Source organism: Budorcas taxicolor, chromosome 25 (assembly GCF_023091745.1).
Source record: "Budorcas taxicolor isolate Tak-1 chromosome 25, Takin1.1, whole genome shotgun sequence".
In the NCBI taxonomy this organism is placed as follows: Eukaryota; Metazoa; Chordata; class Mammalia; order Artiodactyla; family Bovidae; genus Budorcas; species Budorcas taxicolor.
Window position 1 is genome coordinate 51,705,880 of NC_068934.1, and position 13,693 is coordinate 51,719,572.

Below are 13,693 nucleotides of genomic sequence, written 5' to 3' on the forward strand. Positions count from 1 at the left end.
GGCAGAGGAGCCTGGTGGGCTGCAGTCCATGGGGTCGCAAAGAGTCGGGCACGACTGAGCGACTAACACTATTGTACCAGGACCAGGGGCCGACCGCATTTCCTGGAAACTTTCATGGATGGAGGCGGCAAGGACTGACCTCTGCAGGAAGCCACCCTTATTTCTGTGCTTTTCGGGGTAACCTCCCCAGGGAGGCCTCTCCTGCCCACCACAGCCTCTCATCTTGAGCTCAGATGGCATTTGGGTGCTCAAACGGCATTCAGCATTTGGGGAGGTTGCTCAGCTTTTCTGGGTCCCTCCCACAGATAAGAGGTATACGGGTTGGTAAACTGTTATTTTTCTCCTGTTAAACTGTCTTTTTATTATGACAGAGGGGAGTCCCAGCCGAGAACCTGGGAGGGTGGAAGGAAACCTCCAGCCCCTTTGAGCCTCTGGGAAAGGAGCCTCCCTCCCGCTGACCCCGGTGTAACCTGACACTCAGCGGTTCATCCCTCTTCCTAAGACCAGCCCATTTCCACTTAGGAAACAGAACGGGCCCAGGAAAAGGGAACTTAGGAGGAATCGAAACTCCTGGGTAAAGGAGGGTCCCCCGAGTGTGTGCTGGTATTTGTACCACAGATACTCCGTCTCCACCATGAACTGCACATCCCAGCTCGTATTCACTGGGGCCCACGGTGCGGTGCCCCCAGGCTATGAGGTGCTCAAGGAGGAGCACGAGGTGGCCGTGCTGGGGGCGCCCCAGAGCCCGGCGCCCGTGACGACCACGGTGATCAACATCCGCAGCGACACCGCCGTGCCCGACCACATCGTGTGGTCCCTGTTCAACACCGTCTTCATGAACTGGTGCTGCCTGGGCTTCGTGGCATTCGCCTACTCTGTGAAGGTGGGTGGGCACCTGGGGCGTCTCCAGAAAGTGCTGGGAGCCTGGAGAGGGCCCAGCCCGGATGACACGTGGGGTTGGGGAGCCCCCGTGTGTTGTTTTGTGTGCATGTTGTATGTGTGTGTGTGTGTGTACATGCAGATCATGATGAGGCTGCAGGGGGTGTGTGGGGATGACCAGGGTCAGCCTTCTGTCTCCTGGTGGGTGAATGGCCAGTGAGGGGGCTGAGAGGAAGGGTGGGAGAGCCCTGGGCCTCCTGGAGAGGCTGACTGTCTGTGGGAAAGGTCATGGAGACCCCAGGAGGGGAGGAGCGCTCACCGGCCACAGTCGTGCTCAACTCCAGGGGACGGGCGGGCGTGGGTCCTCGCTGGGAGGAACGGGCAGTGGGGGGCCAGCATGAGGGCCTGAGGCACAGGCCCCTCACCACCTGTCCTCCCCCAGTCTAGGGACCGGAAGATGGTCGGCGACATCACTGGGGCCCAGAGCTACGCCTCCACTGCCAAGTGCCTGAACATCTGCGCCCTGGTCCTGGGCCTCCTTCTGACTATCGTCCTCATCATCCTTGTGTCCACCGGCTCCCTGATGATCGTTCAAGCAATCTCGGAGCTCATACAGAACTACGGAGGCCACTAGTCCCTGCCCACAGCCCGAGGCAGTCACCCCTTTTTCCTACAGCCTATACAGGTGTGTGTCCACCAAGAAATAAAAGGAGGCATTTGTATGTGAGGGCGCTGTGTTTTGACCTGGGGAGGGGGCCCTTGAGAGTCCCAGCCTGGCCGTGAGCCCGAGCCCACCTCCTCCCACCCCGCACTGTCCCACATGCTCTGAGGCTCTAGGCGAGGCCCGGCCAGTCCTCTGGCCCGGCTTGTCTGGGGCCTTGGGCTGGGGCCGCAGTTACTGGTCAGGGGTTTGGGGTGTGGGTTCCTCAAGGGTTGGGCGCAGAACACCCTCGGCTCTGTTGACAAAACAGAAGAAACCGCTCAGAAGCCTGCAAATAAGAAGATAGTTTGGCGCCTTAGGATTTGCAGTTGGAGAAATGCAGATTCGGGTGGCGAGTCAACTGTGCTCCAGGCAAGTCCAGAGGGCGGGGGTCACAACACAGCGAGGACGGTCCAGAGAGGACCAGAGCACGGAGGTTCCAGAAAGGGGGCGGCGCCAGCAGGCCAGGGTCACGGCCGGCAGCTGACTGGTGGCTAACAGAGCTTTCCAGGGAGCGAAGAGCAGGAGTTCCGGGGGTCCGAGGGCGGCCCGGCCAGGACGCGGGTCAGTCCTGGCTCTCCTGGCGCCCAGCTCCCTCCCACACCCTGCGGCACGTCCCTCTCGTCACTGTCCTTCGCACGGCCCCGCAGGCCCCCTCTGCCGGGAAGGCCACAGGAGCACCGCGTCCACCGCTGCAGAGAGAGCCCCGTGCTGCTCAGCTAGAGGAGAGGCCCCTGCCCTGCCCTGCCCTCGACACCAGCCCCATCCTTCTGCCATGGCCTCCAGACCCGGGGGCACTCGAGGGGCAGGGCAGACCCGCCCACCCCCATCTGGGCAGGGGCGTGTAGAGGGGCGGCGGAGCCACCCCCTCGTCCCCTGACTCCTCATGTGGGTCCCCTCCCCAGTCTGTGCCTACCCCAGCCCTCTGACTTGGGGAGGCTGCGGGGAGGCTGGGATCCCAGGGTGGGCCAGGAGGGAGCCCCTCTCCCCGTGGGTCTGACACCCGTGAGCACGAGGGGCAGCACCAGGGAAGTCCTGGCGGAGGCTGGCAGGCACGCCCCTCAGGGTCGGGAAGGACTTCCTCCAAGGCGGGGGAGAGCCAGCAGCCGGCAAAGCCCTGGAGCTGGCAGGGGCGCTGCCCAGCGGCGCAGACCGCGCTGGGTGGGCTGGGGAGGCAGAATCTTCCCGTGCCAGCAGCAACAGGAAGGGGCCAGGGGCGAGGCCAGGGGCACGCCTGCCCACCCCCAGCCTGGGACTCATCTGCCCTGCTCTGCCCTCCCCAGGCTGGGACCAAACCTGGCATCTTAAGGAGCCCTGTCTTCTCAGTTCCTCCGAGGCCCAGTCCAGGCAAAGCAGAGGCAGGGCCTTCTCCCCACGGGCTCCTTGGAAAAGGGACCCCCCTGTCACCCTGGCCCAGGGCTCCAACCTCCCCGCTCTGTCCTCCTGCTCCCCCAACTCTTTCAGCCCAGCCCAGGTCACCCAGAGCTGACAGAGGACAAGGGACTGTCCCCTGGAACCAGGCCAGGATGTGGCTCCAAGGACCACAGCTGCTCACAGCCCGGCCGTCAGCTCCCAGAGCCGTCGAGGGAAGGTCCCTCAGTTTCCCCTGCTTGATGCCTCGGGCCTCCTGTGAATTTTCAGAAGGTCCGGAACACGGGCCTTTGCGGCTTGCACCAGGGGGCTTCCCACCTAGCAGGACCCTCACCGCAAATCGGTGAAGCTCAGGCGGGCTACACTCAGTGCCACCAGCCCTCAGGACTGCTGCCCACCTGAGAGGATGTGGGGACCCCCTAGGGCCTGCCAGGGTTGTGGGTTCACAGGTCAGGGGTCAGGGTCACACAGCTGTCCCCCTCGTCCCTGCCTGGGAGACCGTCCTTCCTGGACTCAGAGAGGCAGTCTGCCAGCCTCTCCTGCAGGACTCAGCGTCCCTGAGGCTGAGCCCCTGTGCTCGCCTGTGGGACCCAAGAGAGAGTGGGCGACCTCATCCGAGTCACCGTCCTCCAGGGAGGATCCAGACCAGCCTGGCTCCCAGGGAGGGCCCAGTGGGGACTGGGCGTCCATCCCCTCTGAGTGCCAGGAGGAGGGGAACCCACTATGAAGAGCTGCTGACTTCCGTGAGAGCCGGGCAGGACTAGCCCTGGGACCCGAGTGAGCCCGGGAGAGCCTGGGTCCCCAAAGGGCGTGTGGACGGCTCCCTCCCCGGCAGCAGCCTGTGGCTGCTGGACTCTTCCAGCCTCTCTGGGTGACACCCAGGACGCCCTGTGCAGGGCACAGCGGCTCAGCAGCTGGGGTGTGGCCCCCCACCTACTCCCCCTGGGGCGTCAGAGACGGGGATACCTGTCCGGGTGTCTCTCCCCACACTGGGCTAGGAGGGCCCCCGTCTCCCTGTCTGCATCCCAGGCTCACAACAATGTCCCAGGGTCCCCAGTGTCTGCGAGACCCTTCCACCCAGCAGGGCCTGCTGGTTTTGAGGGGAGGAAGGGGTCTTTCCTCTGGGGATTCCTGTTGACCAGGGTGGGGTCACCAGCTCTGCTCTGGCCTTCTCAGTCAGCCCGCAGCTGACCGCTCTGGGCTCTCCAGAGGCCGCCAGGGTCACAGCAGTGTCCCCTCCGCAGGAGACATCACAGCAGCTTCACAGACAAGGGCACTTTATTGATTCAGCGGTTGACAATCTGTGTCTATAAACTGCTGCCTATGGGTTGGGAGCAGGGCGGGCCCATGCCTCGGGTGCAAAGCCACCAAGGACGGTGGAGGCCCTGGACCGCCTCCACGGACAGCGGCTAGTAGCCTCTATTTTTCATTATCTCCAAAGCCGTACGGTAGACTGCCACGTAGATGAACACGAGAACAACGATCGATCCAATGGTCAGAAAGATGCCCAGGACCAGGGCCCAGATGTTCAGGCACTTGGCGGTGGAGGCATAGCTCTGGGCCCCAGTGATGTCGCCGATCATCTTCCGGTCCCTAGACTAGAGGAGGAGAGGTGGTGAGGGTCCAGGGACTGCCAGGCCTGTGGCTCAGGGCCCCCCTGCTGGTCCCAGTCACCCGATGGGCCCTCACACTCCCGTTCCCTGGAGTCTGAACAGGACAGTGGCAGTGAGACCCTCTCCTCTTGGGGCCTCTGTCTGTGTCCTCACAGAGAGTCAGCCTCTCCAGGAGCCCCAGGGCTCAGCCTCCCTTTCTCAGGCCCCTTCACCGGCCAGTCACCCACCAGGGGTCAGGGTCCTTGCAGCACCTTCCTTATTTCCGGACCAGACTCGAGTTCTGAAGCTGAGTGTGAAGGCTGCGCCTTCCCTGATGAGGCTGGGAAGGAGGCCGTCTTGGCATGTGAGAGACACAGACCCCCAGCTCCACCGCATGTGAACCCAGGCAGCCTCACCATGAGTCTCACTGGGAATGATCCCCCAAGCCACACACACACACACACACACACACACACACACACACACACAGCACGCACAGCACACACACCCAAAGAGCATGCACACAGACCCGCACACACAGGGGCTCCCCAGTGCACGCGCCATCCGGGCTGGGGCGTCTCCAGGGGCTCCCCAGTGCACGCGCCATCCCGGCTGGCCCTCTCCAGGCTCCCAGCACTTTCTGGAGACGCCCCAGGTGCCCACCCACCTTCACAGAGTAGGCGAATGCCACGAAGCCCAGGCAGCACCAGTTCATGAAGACGGTGTTGAACAGGGACCACACGATGTGGTCGGGCACGGCGGTGTCGCTGCGGATGTTGATCACCGTGGTCGTCGCGGGCGCCTGGCCCTGGGGCGCCCCCAGCATGGCCACCTGGCTCTGGGGCGCCCCCAGCACGGCCACCTCGTGCTCCTCCTTGAGCATGTCTGTGTAGGGGATCGATGTGCTGAGTGTACAGGGAAAGGCTGAGAAATGAGTTTCCCGTTTTGTCGTCTGAGATGCCAGTGGATTTCAGTGGGCGGTCCCATTCTGGGTGAGTTTTTATTTCTCAGTACTTTCTGTCTCCTATTGTTTCTGAATTGGTTGGATTGTCTGGGACCTTGTTGGATGGAACAGATGCCTGAGGCCTCAATGTGATTTTATGGCCCCAATTCTCTCTGGGCGGCACTGCTAGTGCCAAGGTCCTGCCAGCAGCCCTTCCGGCTAAACAGAGGCCTGGTTTCCAACCCGGGGAGATCACTGGAGCTGATCATTAATCAGATTATCGACGCGAGACTTTGTCCTTTTCTTAACTGTGGTGAAACACACGGAAAGCTGACCGTCTCAGCCGCGCCCATTCACACTGTGGGGCAGCCGGCAGCACCGTCCGCCTCCGGGACCTGCTCCCCCTCCCAGAGGGACACTCTGTCCCCGGAAACACTCACTCCCCTCCGCTGCCCTCCTGCAGCCCCTGGCCCACCGTCTACTTCCTGTGTCAGTGAATCTGACCCCTCCAGGGTCCTTGTGTGAGTGGAGTCAGACAGGATGTGTTGTTTGGTGACTGGCTGATTCCTCTGAGCATGTTGTCCTCAAGGTCCATCCACACTGTAGCGTGGATTCCCTTCCTTCTGAAGGGTGAATAATACTCATTTGACTTGTTTTAAAGATCCCTCTAGGTAAGTTGGTAACAATTGATTTTTACACTGTTCCTTCTCATTCAGAATAAACAACAGTGTTTTAGGCAGCTTTTGGTGTTTAATATGTTTTATAGCTATTACTCCAATTTCATTTGATGTGAAGAATTCTTTAGTCTGAATGTCAGCCCAAGGGTGTGTGGCCAATGAGGGAAGCTGCTGCTGCTGCTAAGTCGCTTCAGTCGTGTCCGACTCTGTGCGACCCCATAGACGGCAGCCCACCAGGCTTCCCTGCCCCTGGGATTCTCTAGGCAAGAACACTGGAGTGGGTTGCCATTTCCTTCCCCAATGCTTGAAAGTGAAAAGTGAAAGTGAAGTTGCTCAGTCATGTCTAACTCTTAGCGACCCCATGGACTGCAGCCCACCAGGCTCCTCCATCCATGGGATTTTCCAGGCAAGAGTACTGGAGTGGGGTGCCATTGCCTTCTCCATGAGGGAAGCTACATTTTGCCATAATTAGAGACTCACTTTCATCTTTCTAGCAGGGATGAAGCAAGAAAAAACATACTGCACATCACGATTCCATGTTTGCAGAACTCTTTATAGATAGCGTTTTCCAGTTTTGTGCTCAGTTCAGTTCAGTCGCTCAGTCGTGTCCGACTCTTTGCGACCCCATGAACCGCAGCACGCCAGGCCTCCCTGTCCGTCACCATCTCCCGGAGTTCACTCAGACTCACGTCCATCGAGTTCGTGATGCCATCCAGCCATCTCATCCTCTGTCGTCCCCTTCTCCTCCTGCCCCCAATCCTTCCCAGCATCAGGGTCTTTTCCAATGAGTCAACTCTTTCCATGAGGTGGCCAAAGTATTGGAGTTTCAGCTTTAGCATCAGTCCTTCCAGTGAAAACCTGGGACTGATCTCCTTTAGAACGGACTGGTTGGATCTCCTTGCAGTCCAAGGGACCCTCAAGAGTCTTCCCCAACACCACAGTTCAAAAGCATCAATTCTTCGGCGCTCAGCTTTATTCACAATCCAACTCTCACATCCATACATGACCACAGGAAAAACCATAGCCTTGACTAGACGGACCTTTGTTGGCAAAGTAATGTCTCTGCTTTTCAGTATGCTATCTAGGTTGGTCATAACTTTTCTTACAAGGAGTAAGTGTCTTTTAATTTCATGGCTGTAGTCACCATCTGCAGCGATTCTGGAGCCCAAAAAAATAAAGCCTGACACTGTTTCCACTGTTTTCCCATCTATCTCCCATGAAGTGATGGGACCAGAAGCCATGATCTTCGTTTTCTGAATATTGAGCTTTAAGCCAACTTTTTCACTCTCCTCCTTCATTTTCATCAAGAGGCTTTTTAGTTCCTCTTCACTTTCTGCCATAAGGGTGTTGTCATCTGCATATCTGAGGTTATTGATATTTCTCCCGGCAATCTTGATTCCAGCTTGTGCTTCTTCCAGTCCAGTGTTTCTCATGATGTACTCTGCATAGCAGTTAAATAAGCAGGGTGACAATATACAGCCTTGATGTACTCCTTTTCCTATTTGGAACCAGTCTGTTGTTCCATGTCCAGTTCTAACTGTTGCTTCCTGACCTGCACACAGACTTCTCAAGAAGCAGGTCAGGTGGTCTGGTATTCCCATCTCTCTCAGAATTTTCCACAGTTTATTGTGATCCACACAGTCAAAGGCTTTGGCATAGTCAATAAAGCAGAAATAGATGTTTTTCTGGAGCTTTCTTGCTTTTTCCATGATCCAGCAGATGTTGGCAATTTGATCTCTGGTTCCTCTGTTTTTTCCAAAACTAGCTGGAACATCTGGAAGTTCATGGTTCACGTATTGCTGAAGCCTGGCTTGGAGAATTTTGAGCATTACTTTACTAGCATTTGTGATGAGTGCAATTGTGCGGTAGTTTGAGCATTCTTTGGCATTGCCTTTCTATGGGATTGGAATGAAAACTGACCTTTTCCAGTCCTGTGGCCACTGCTGATTTTTCCAAATTTGCTGGCATATTGAGTGCAGCACTTTCACAGCATCATCTTTCAGGATTTGAAATAGCTCAACTGGAATTCCATTACCTCCACTAGCTTTGTTTGTAGTGATGCTTCCTAAGGCCCACTTGACTTCACATTCCAGGATGTCTGTCTCTAGGTGAGTGATCACACCATCGTGATTATCTGGGTCATGAAGATCTTTTTTGTACAGTTCTTCTGTGTATTCTTGCCACCTCTTCCTAAAATCTTCTGCTTCTGTTAGGTCCATACCATTTCTGTCCTTATCGAGCCCATCTTTGCATGAAATGTTCCCTTGGTATCTCTAATTTTCTTGAAGAGATCTCTAGTCTTTCCCATTCTGTTGTTTTCCTCTATTTCTTTGCATTGATCACTGAGGAAGGCTTTTTTTTATCTCTCCTTGCTATTCTTTGGAACTCTGTATTCAGATGGGAATATCTTTCCTTTTCTCCTTTGTTTTTCACTTCTCTTCTTCTCACAGCTATTTGTAAGGCCTCCTCAGACAATCATTTTGCTTTTTTGCATTTCTTTCCCATGGGGATAGTCTTAATCCCTGTCTCCTGTACAATGTCACAAACCTCATTCCATAGTTCATCAGGCACTCTATCAGATCTAGTCCCTTAAATCTATTTCTCACTTCCACTGTATAAATCATAAGGGATTTGATTTAGGTCATACCTGAATGGTCTAGTGGTTTGCCCTACTTTCTTCAATTTAAGTCTGAATTTGGCAATAAGGAGTTCATGATCTGAGCTACAGACAGCTCCCAGTTTTGTTTTTGCTGACTATATAGAGCTTCTCCATCTTTGGCTGCAAAGAATATAATCAATCTGATTTCGGTGTTGACCATCTGGTGATGTCCATGTGTAGAGGTTTCTCTTGTGTTGCTGGAGGAAGGTGTTTGCTATGACCAGGGTGTTCTCTTGGGAAAACTCTATTAGCCTTTGCCCTGCTTCATTTTGTACTCCAAGGTCAAATTTGCCTGTTACTCCAGGTGTTTCCTGACTTCCTACTTTTACATTCCAGTTCCCTATAATGAAAAGGACATCTTTTTTGGGTGTTCGTTCTAAAGGGTCTTGTAGGTCTTCGTAGAACCGTTCAACTTCAGCTTCTTCAGCGTTACTGGTCGGGGCATAGACTTGGATTACCGTGATATCGAATGGTTTGACTTGGAAACGAACAGGAAGGGGATCAAAGGGCAGACAGACTGAAAACCACAATCACAGACAACTAGCCAATCTGATCACATGGACCACAGCCTTGTCTAACTCAACGAAACTAAGCCATGCCATGTGGGGCCACCCAAGACGGACGGGTCATGGTGGAGAGATCTGACAGAACATGGTCCACTGGAGAAGGGAATGGCAAACCACTTCAGTATTCTTGCCTTGAGAACCCCATGAACAGCACAAAAAGGCAAAAAGATAGGACTCTGAAAGATGAATTCCTCAGGTCGTTAGGTGCCCAATATGTTACTGGAGCTCAGTGGAGAAATAAATCCAGAAAGACTGAAGGGATGGAGCCAAAGAAAAACAATACCCAGTTGTGGATGTGACTGGTGATAGAAGCAAGGTCCAATGCTGTAAAGAGCCATATCGCTCAGGAACCTGGAATGTTTTAGGTCCATGAACCAAGGCAAGTTGGAAGTGGTCAAACAGGAGATGGCAAGAGTGAATGTCGACATTCTAGGAATCAGCGAACTAAGATGGACTGGAATGGGTGAATTTAACTCAGATGACCATTATATCTACTACTGTGGGCAGGAATCCCTTAGAAGAAATGGAGTAGCCCTCATGGTCGACAAAAGAGTCCGAAACGCAGGACTTGGATGCAGCCTCAGAAGTGACAGAACCGTCTCTGTTCGTTTCCAGTTTCACGTAGGTGCAGCTAACAGATGACTTCATGGCCACATCCAAAATGAGATGGCGTCGCAATGCCCAGACCCATCACAGAAAATCAGGCAGAACAGTGAAACTTTCTTCCAGGGCTTCAGGAAAGAGAGTCCGACTGTATCTAGACACCCTGTTACTCTCCGTCTCTTCGATACGGTTTCATTGTTATCTTACTGTCTTCCATCTGTTTCGCAGTAGAATTGACATGTGTGCCAATTCCAGTGCTGGGTAGGATTAATTTGTGTTTGGAACATGAATATGATACATGGGAATAGGTTTAAATGTTTTGGGTCATATAGTTAGCCATCAAAGCCAAGGTCTTAGTCGCTCAGTCGTGTCCAACACTTTGTGACCCCATGGACTGTAGCCTGCCAGGCTCCTCTGTCCGTGGAATTCTCCAGGCAAGAGTACTGGAGTGGGTTGCCATTATCTTCAGGGGATCTTCCTCACCCAGGGATCGAACCCAGGTCTCCTTGAGCCATCTTGATCCACCAGAGAAGCCCTGTAGTTAGCCATGTTGAGTATGAAAAATCCCACCCTTTCAATAAGGTAGAGTTTTCAAAACAAATTTCAGATTTGCTACCATTCTGGGGCTTCCTCTGTGGCTTGGTGGTACAGAGTCTGCCTGCCAGTGCGGGAGACAAGAGTTTGATCCCGGTTGGGAAAATCCCCTGGAGGATGAAATGGCAACCCACTCCAGTATTCTTGCCTGGAGCATCCCATGGACAGAGGAGCCTGGTGGGCTGCAGTCATGCAGTCACAGAGAGCTGGACACAACTGAGCCACTGAGCATAAAAGCCTTTCTCTCCTTGGCTGCTCTGCCAGCCCTCCGCATAGCTGAAGTTCCCAAGGGTGCAGCATTTGGCCAGCAGGATGCTGGGGGAAGGAGCCTCCTGTCTGCTCTAGGTAAGAAGAGAGCATTCCCAGGTGGTGCTAGGTCCATAGGGTCGCACAGAGCCAGACACGACTAAAGTGACTTAGCACGTGTATTGAGTTCAATTGTTGACAGGTATTGTTGTTTAGTTCCCAAGTCATGTCCCCATGAACTGCAGCATGCCAGACTCCCCTGTCCTTCACTATCTCCCTCAAACTCATGGGTATTGAGTCAGTGATGCCATCCAACCACCTCATCCTCTGTTGCCCCCTTTCCTCCTGCGCTCAATCTTTCACAGCATCTGGGTCTTTTCCAATGAATTGGCTCTTTACATTAGGTGGCAAAGTATTAGAGCTTCAGCTTCAGCATCAGTCCTTCCAACGACTGCTTTATTCAGGTATAAACTGCTTTATAAAAGTGTGGGGACAAGGGCAGGGCCATGGCCTCAGGGGCAGGACCAGCAGTGGACAGGGGGCCCCGTGGGGCGCCTGCCAGGGGCAATAGCCTCTGCTATCCTGCACAAACTACAAAGTCCTCTGGTGGCAGTCAGGTGTGCACACACAAGAACAATCACCCTGATGGTCAGAAGGAGGCCCAGGCCCAGGGCGCAGACGTCCAGGCACTTGGCAGTGGAGCGTGGCTCTGGCCACCATCTTCTGGTCCCTAGACTAGGGGAGGAGAGGCGGTGAGGGTCCAGGTGACAACCAGGGGCCGTGACTCAGGGGCCCCCCTGCTGGACCGCAGTGCCCATCCTTCCCGATGGGGACCCACCCCTGCCCATCCCCTAGGGCCTGAGCAGGCCAGTGCCCAGTGGGCCCCCCACTCCTGGGGCCTCCATCTCTTCCTCCCAGACTCGCAGCCCCCCCAGGAGCCCCGGGGCCCACCCTCCCTCAGCTCAGGCCCCTTCGCCGGCCACTCACCCACCAGGGGGCAGTGTCCTCACAGCATCTTTCTCTCTTCTGGACCAGACTCGAGATCTGAATTTATCTGAGTGTGAAGGATGTACCTTTCCTAATGAGGCAGGGAAGGAGGACGTTTTGGGACAGTGGAGACACAGACATCCCCCCAACCCCTTGGGCACCCACGCCTTGCCTTGGTTGCACTGGGCAACCAATCTCTCACTGGGAGGCCCCCCAGCCACAGCTTTCAGAGTTCCCTATTTTGGATGTAAAACCCCAGCCCCCCAAATCTGTCTCAGCACCTAGGTGGGGACTGTGAGTCCCAACACAGTTTCTGGTCGGTGTGGAGCCCCTGGCTGTACTCTTCACGTGTGGAGTTCTGCTGGTCCAATCCTCTCCCAGTCCTCAGACTCCATGTTAGGAACTGTTGGTGTTTACCATCCGGAGGCAGGCTGGGTCTCATTTAAAAACTGAACTGGATCTCGAAGTGAGTTACTGCCAGTTTAAGCTGGACTGGGTCTAGTGCAAGTCCTACTGGGAAAGCAAAGTTTGCAAGTTAGAAAAACAAGCAGCAAAACCTGGTAGTGCAGATTAAGCACTTGAGAGCTGTTACACCACTTGCCTCCTGACCTAAGGACTCACATGTTAGGGTAAGTTGATTATAGAATTGGTTACATTGACTCCAGATTGCTCCTCAAACCCAAGAAAACTGAGCAGCCAGGTACACCACGAATCACGCACAATCTGCATCTCAGAGGCAAGTTCTTTTGAGGTATTAGTTCGTCTCAGAGAGAACCCAAGGGTTAGATATAAGAAAGGAGTTCGCCACCTGCCGGCACAACTGTTTATTTATATCTAAGAACTGCTGCCCCAGAAGCTGTGTACATCACAAAAATGGCGAAGTCTCAGTAAACAACCTAGAACAGAATGGCCGTTTGCGAGGGATATTCCAAACAGACAAGATCGCCTAAGGGGTGGGCCTGAAAGCAGATTTCCTGAGTCAAAGAAGTTGAACGGAGCATGTGCTTCCTGCTGTAACAAGCCCGCTCTGCCTGCTGTAGAGGGAAGGCAGAGCGGCTGCGCTAATCCAGGGGAAGGGCGCTTGACTCGGCCTCAGTGGCGCTGAGATTCTGCCCATCCTGGAATTGGGACCGAGCGGATTTGGTGTGAGGGGCAGAAGGGGCAGGGGAATGGGTGGAGCTGGATGGGTGAGGGACGTATAATTAAAGCCCAATAGATTAAAACTCCTTTAAGAAATGAGTAATACAAAGATTAAGGCACATCTGATACAGCTTCTTGAAAGGGCTGCTCAAAGACTTACAGGCAGAGGATAAACTGGCTCTGACGAGAGAAAGAAGACGACATGTCTCGTTGCTCACATCTTCCAGCGGCAGGTAAAGGGTGCAGAAAAGGACCATCACACAAGGTGGCCGGTGGCCACCGCCTGTGCCGGGGGCGGGGACTGGGCAGAGGGCACAGTGGAGTGGATGCCTGTGTTCCCCCAAATCCCTACTGAAATGCTAAAGTGATGGTATTAGGAGGTTAGAAGGTCATGAGGGTGGATCCCTCCCTCGGCTCCTTCCACCAGCGAGGAGCAGGGAGAAGCGGGCTGTCTGCAATGAGGGCCCATCCACGCTGGCACCCTTATCTCAGATCTTCAAGCCTTTAGAAAAGTGAGAGATACATTTCTATGATTTATGAGTCACTGGTCTGGGCACTAGCTATAGCAGTCCCAACTCAGACAGAAGTTTTGGGAGCCTGAGGTCTCCCTTAGAGGAGCAGGCTGGAGCACCCAGGAGCCCTCCTCCACGGAGCGGGCACTTGGTCATATCAATCCGAGTCAGTCAGTCAGTTCAGTCGCTCAGTCGTGTCCGACTCTGCATCCTCATGGACTGCA

General features: G+C 54.7%; 2 protein-coding genes across 2 annotated transcripts; one reads left to right on the forward strand and one right to left on the reverse strand.

The window, feature by feature from the left end:
* The first annotated feature begins 543 nt into the window (after positions 1-543).
* On the forward strand, positions 544-1,594 carry LOC128068749 (interferon-induced transmembrane protein 3-like). Its single transcript, XM_052661950.1, has 2 exons — positions 544-883; positions 1,322-1,594. The coding sequence occupies exons 1-2, from the start codon at positions 635-637 to the stop codon at positions 1,511-1,513; spliced, it is 441 nt and encodes a 146-aa protein (XP_052517910.1). The 5' UTR covers positions 544-634; the 3' UTR covers positions 1,514-1,594.
* A 2,702-nt stretch (positions 1,595-4,296) lies between these two features.
* Positions 4,297-5,425, reverse strand: LOC128069024 (interferon-induced transmembrane protein 1-like). Its single transcript, XM_052662306.1, has 2 exons — positions 5,210-5,425; positions 4,297-4,548 (listed from the first exon to the last, which is right to left on the reverse strand). The coding sequence occupies exons 1-2, from the start codon at positions 5,423-5,425 to the stop codon at positions 4,360-4,362; spliced, it is 405 nt and encodes a 134-aa protein (XP_052518266.1). The 3' UTR covers positions 4,297-4,359.
* Positions 5,426-13,693: the final 8,268 nt, after the last annotated feature.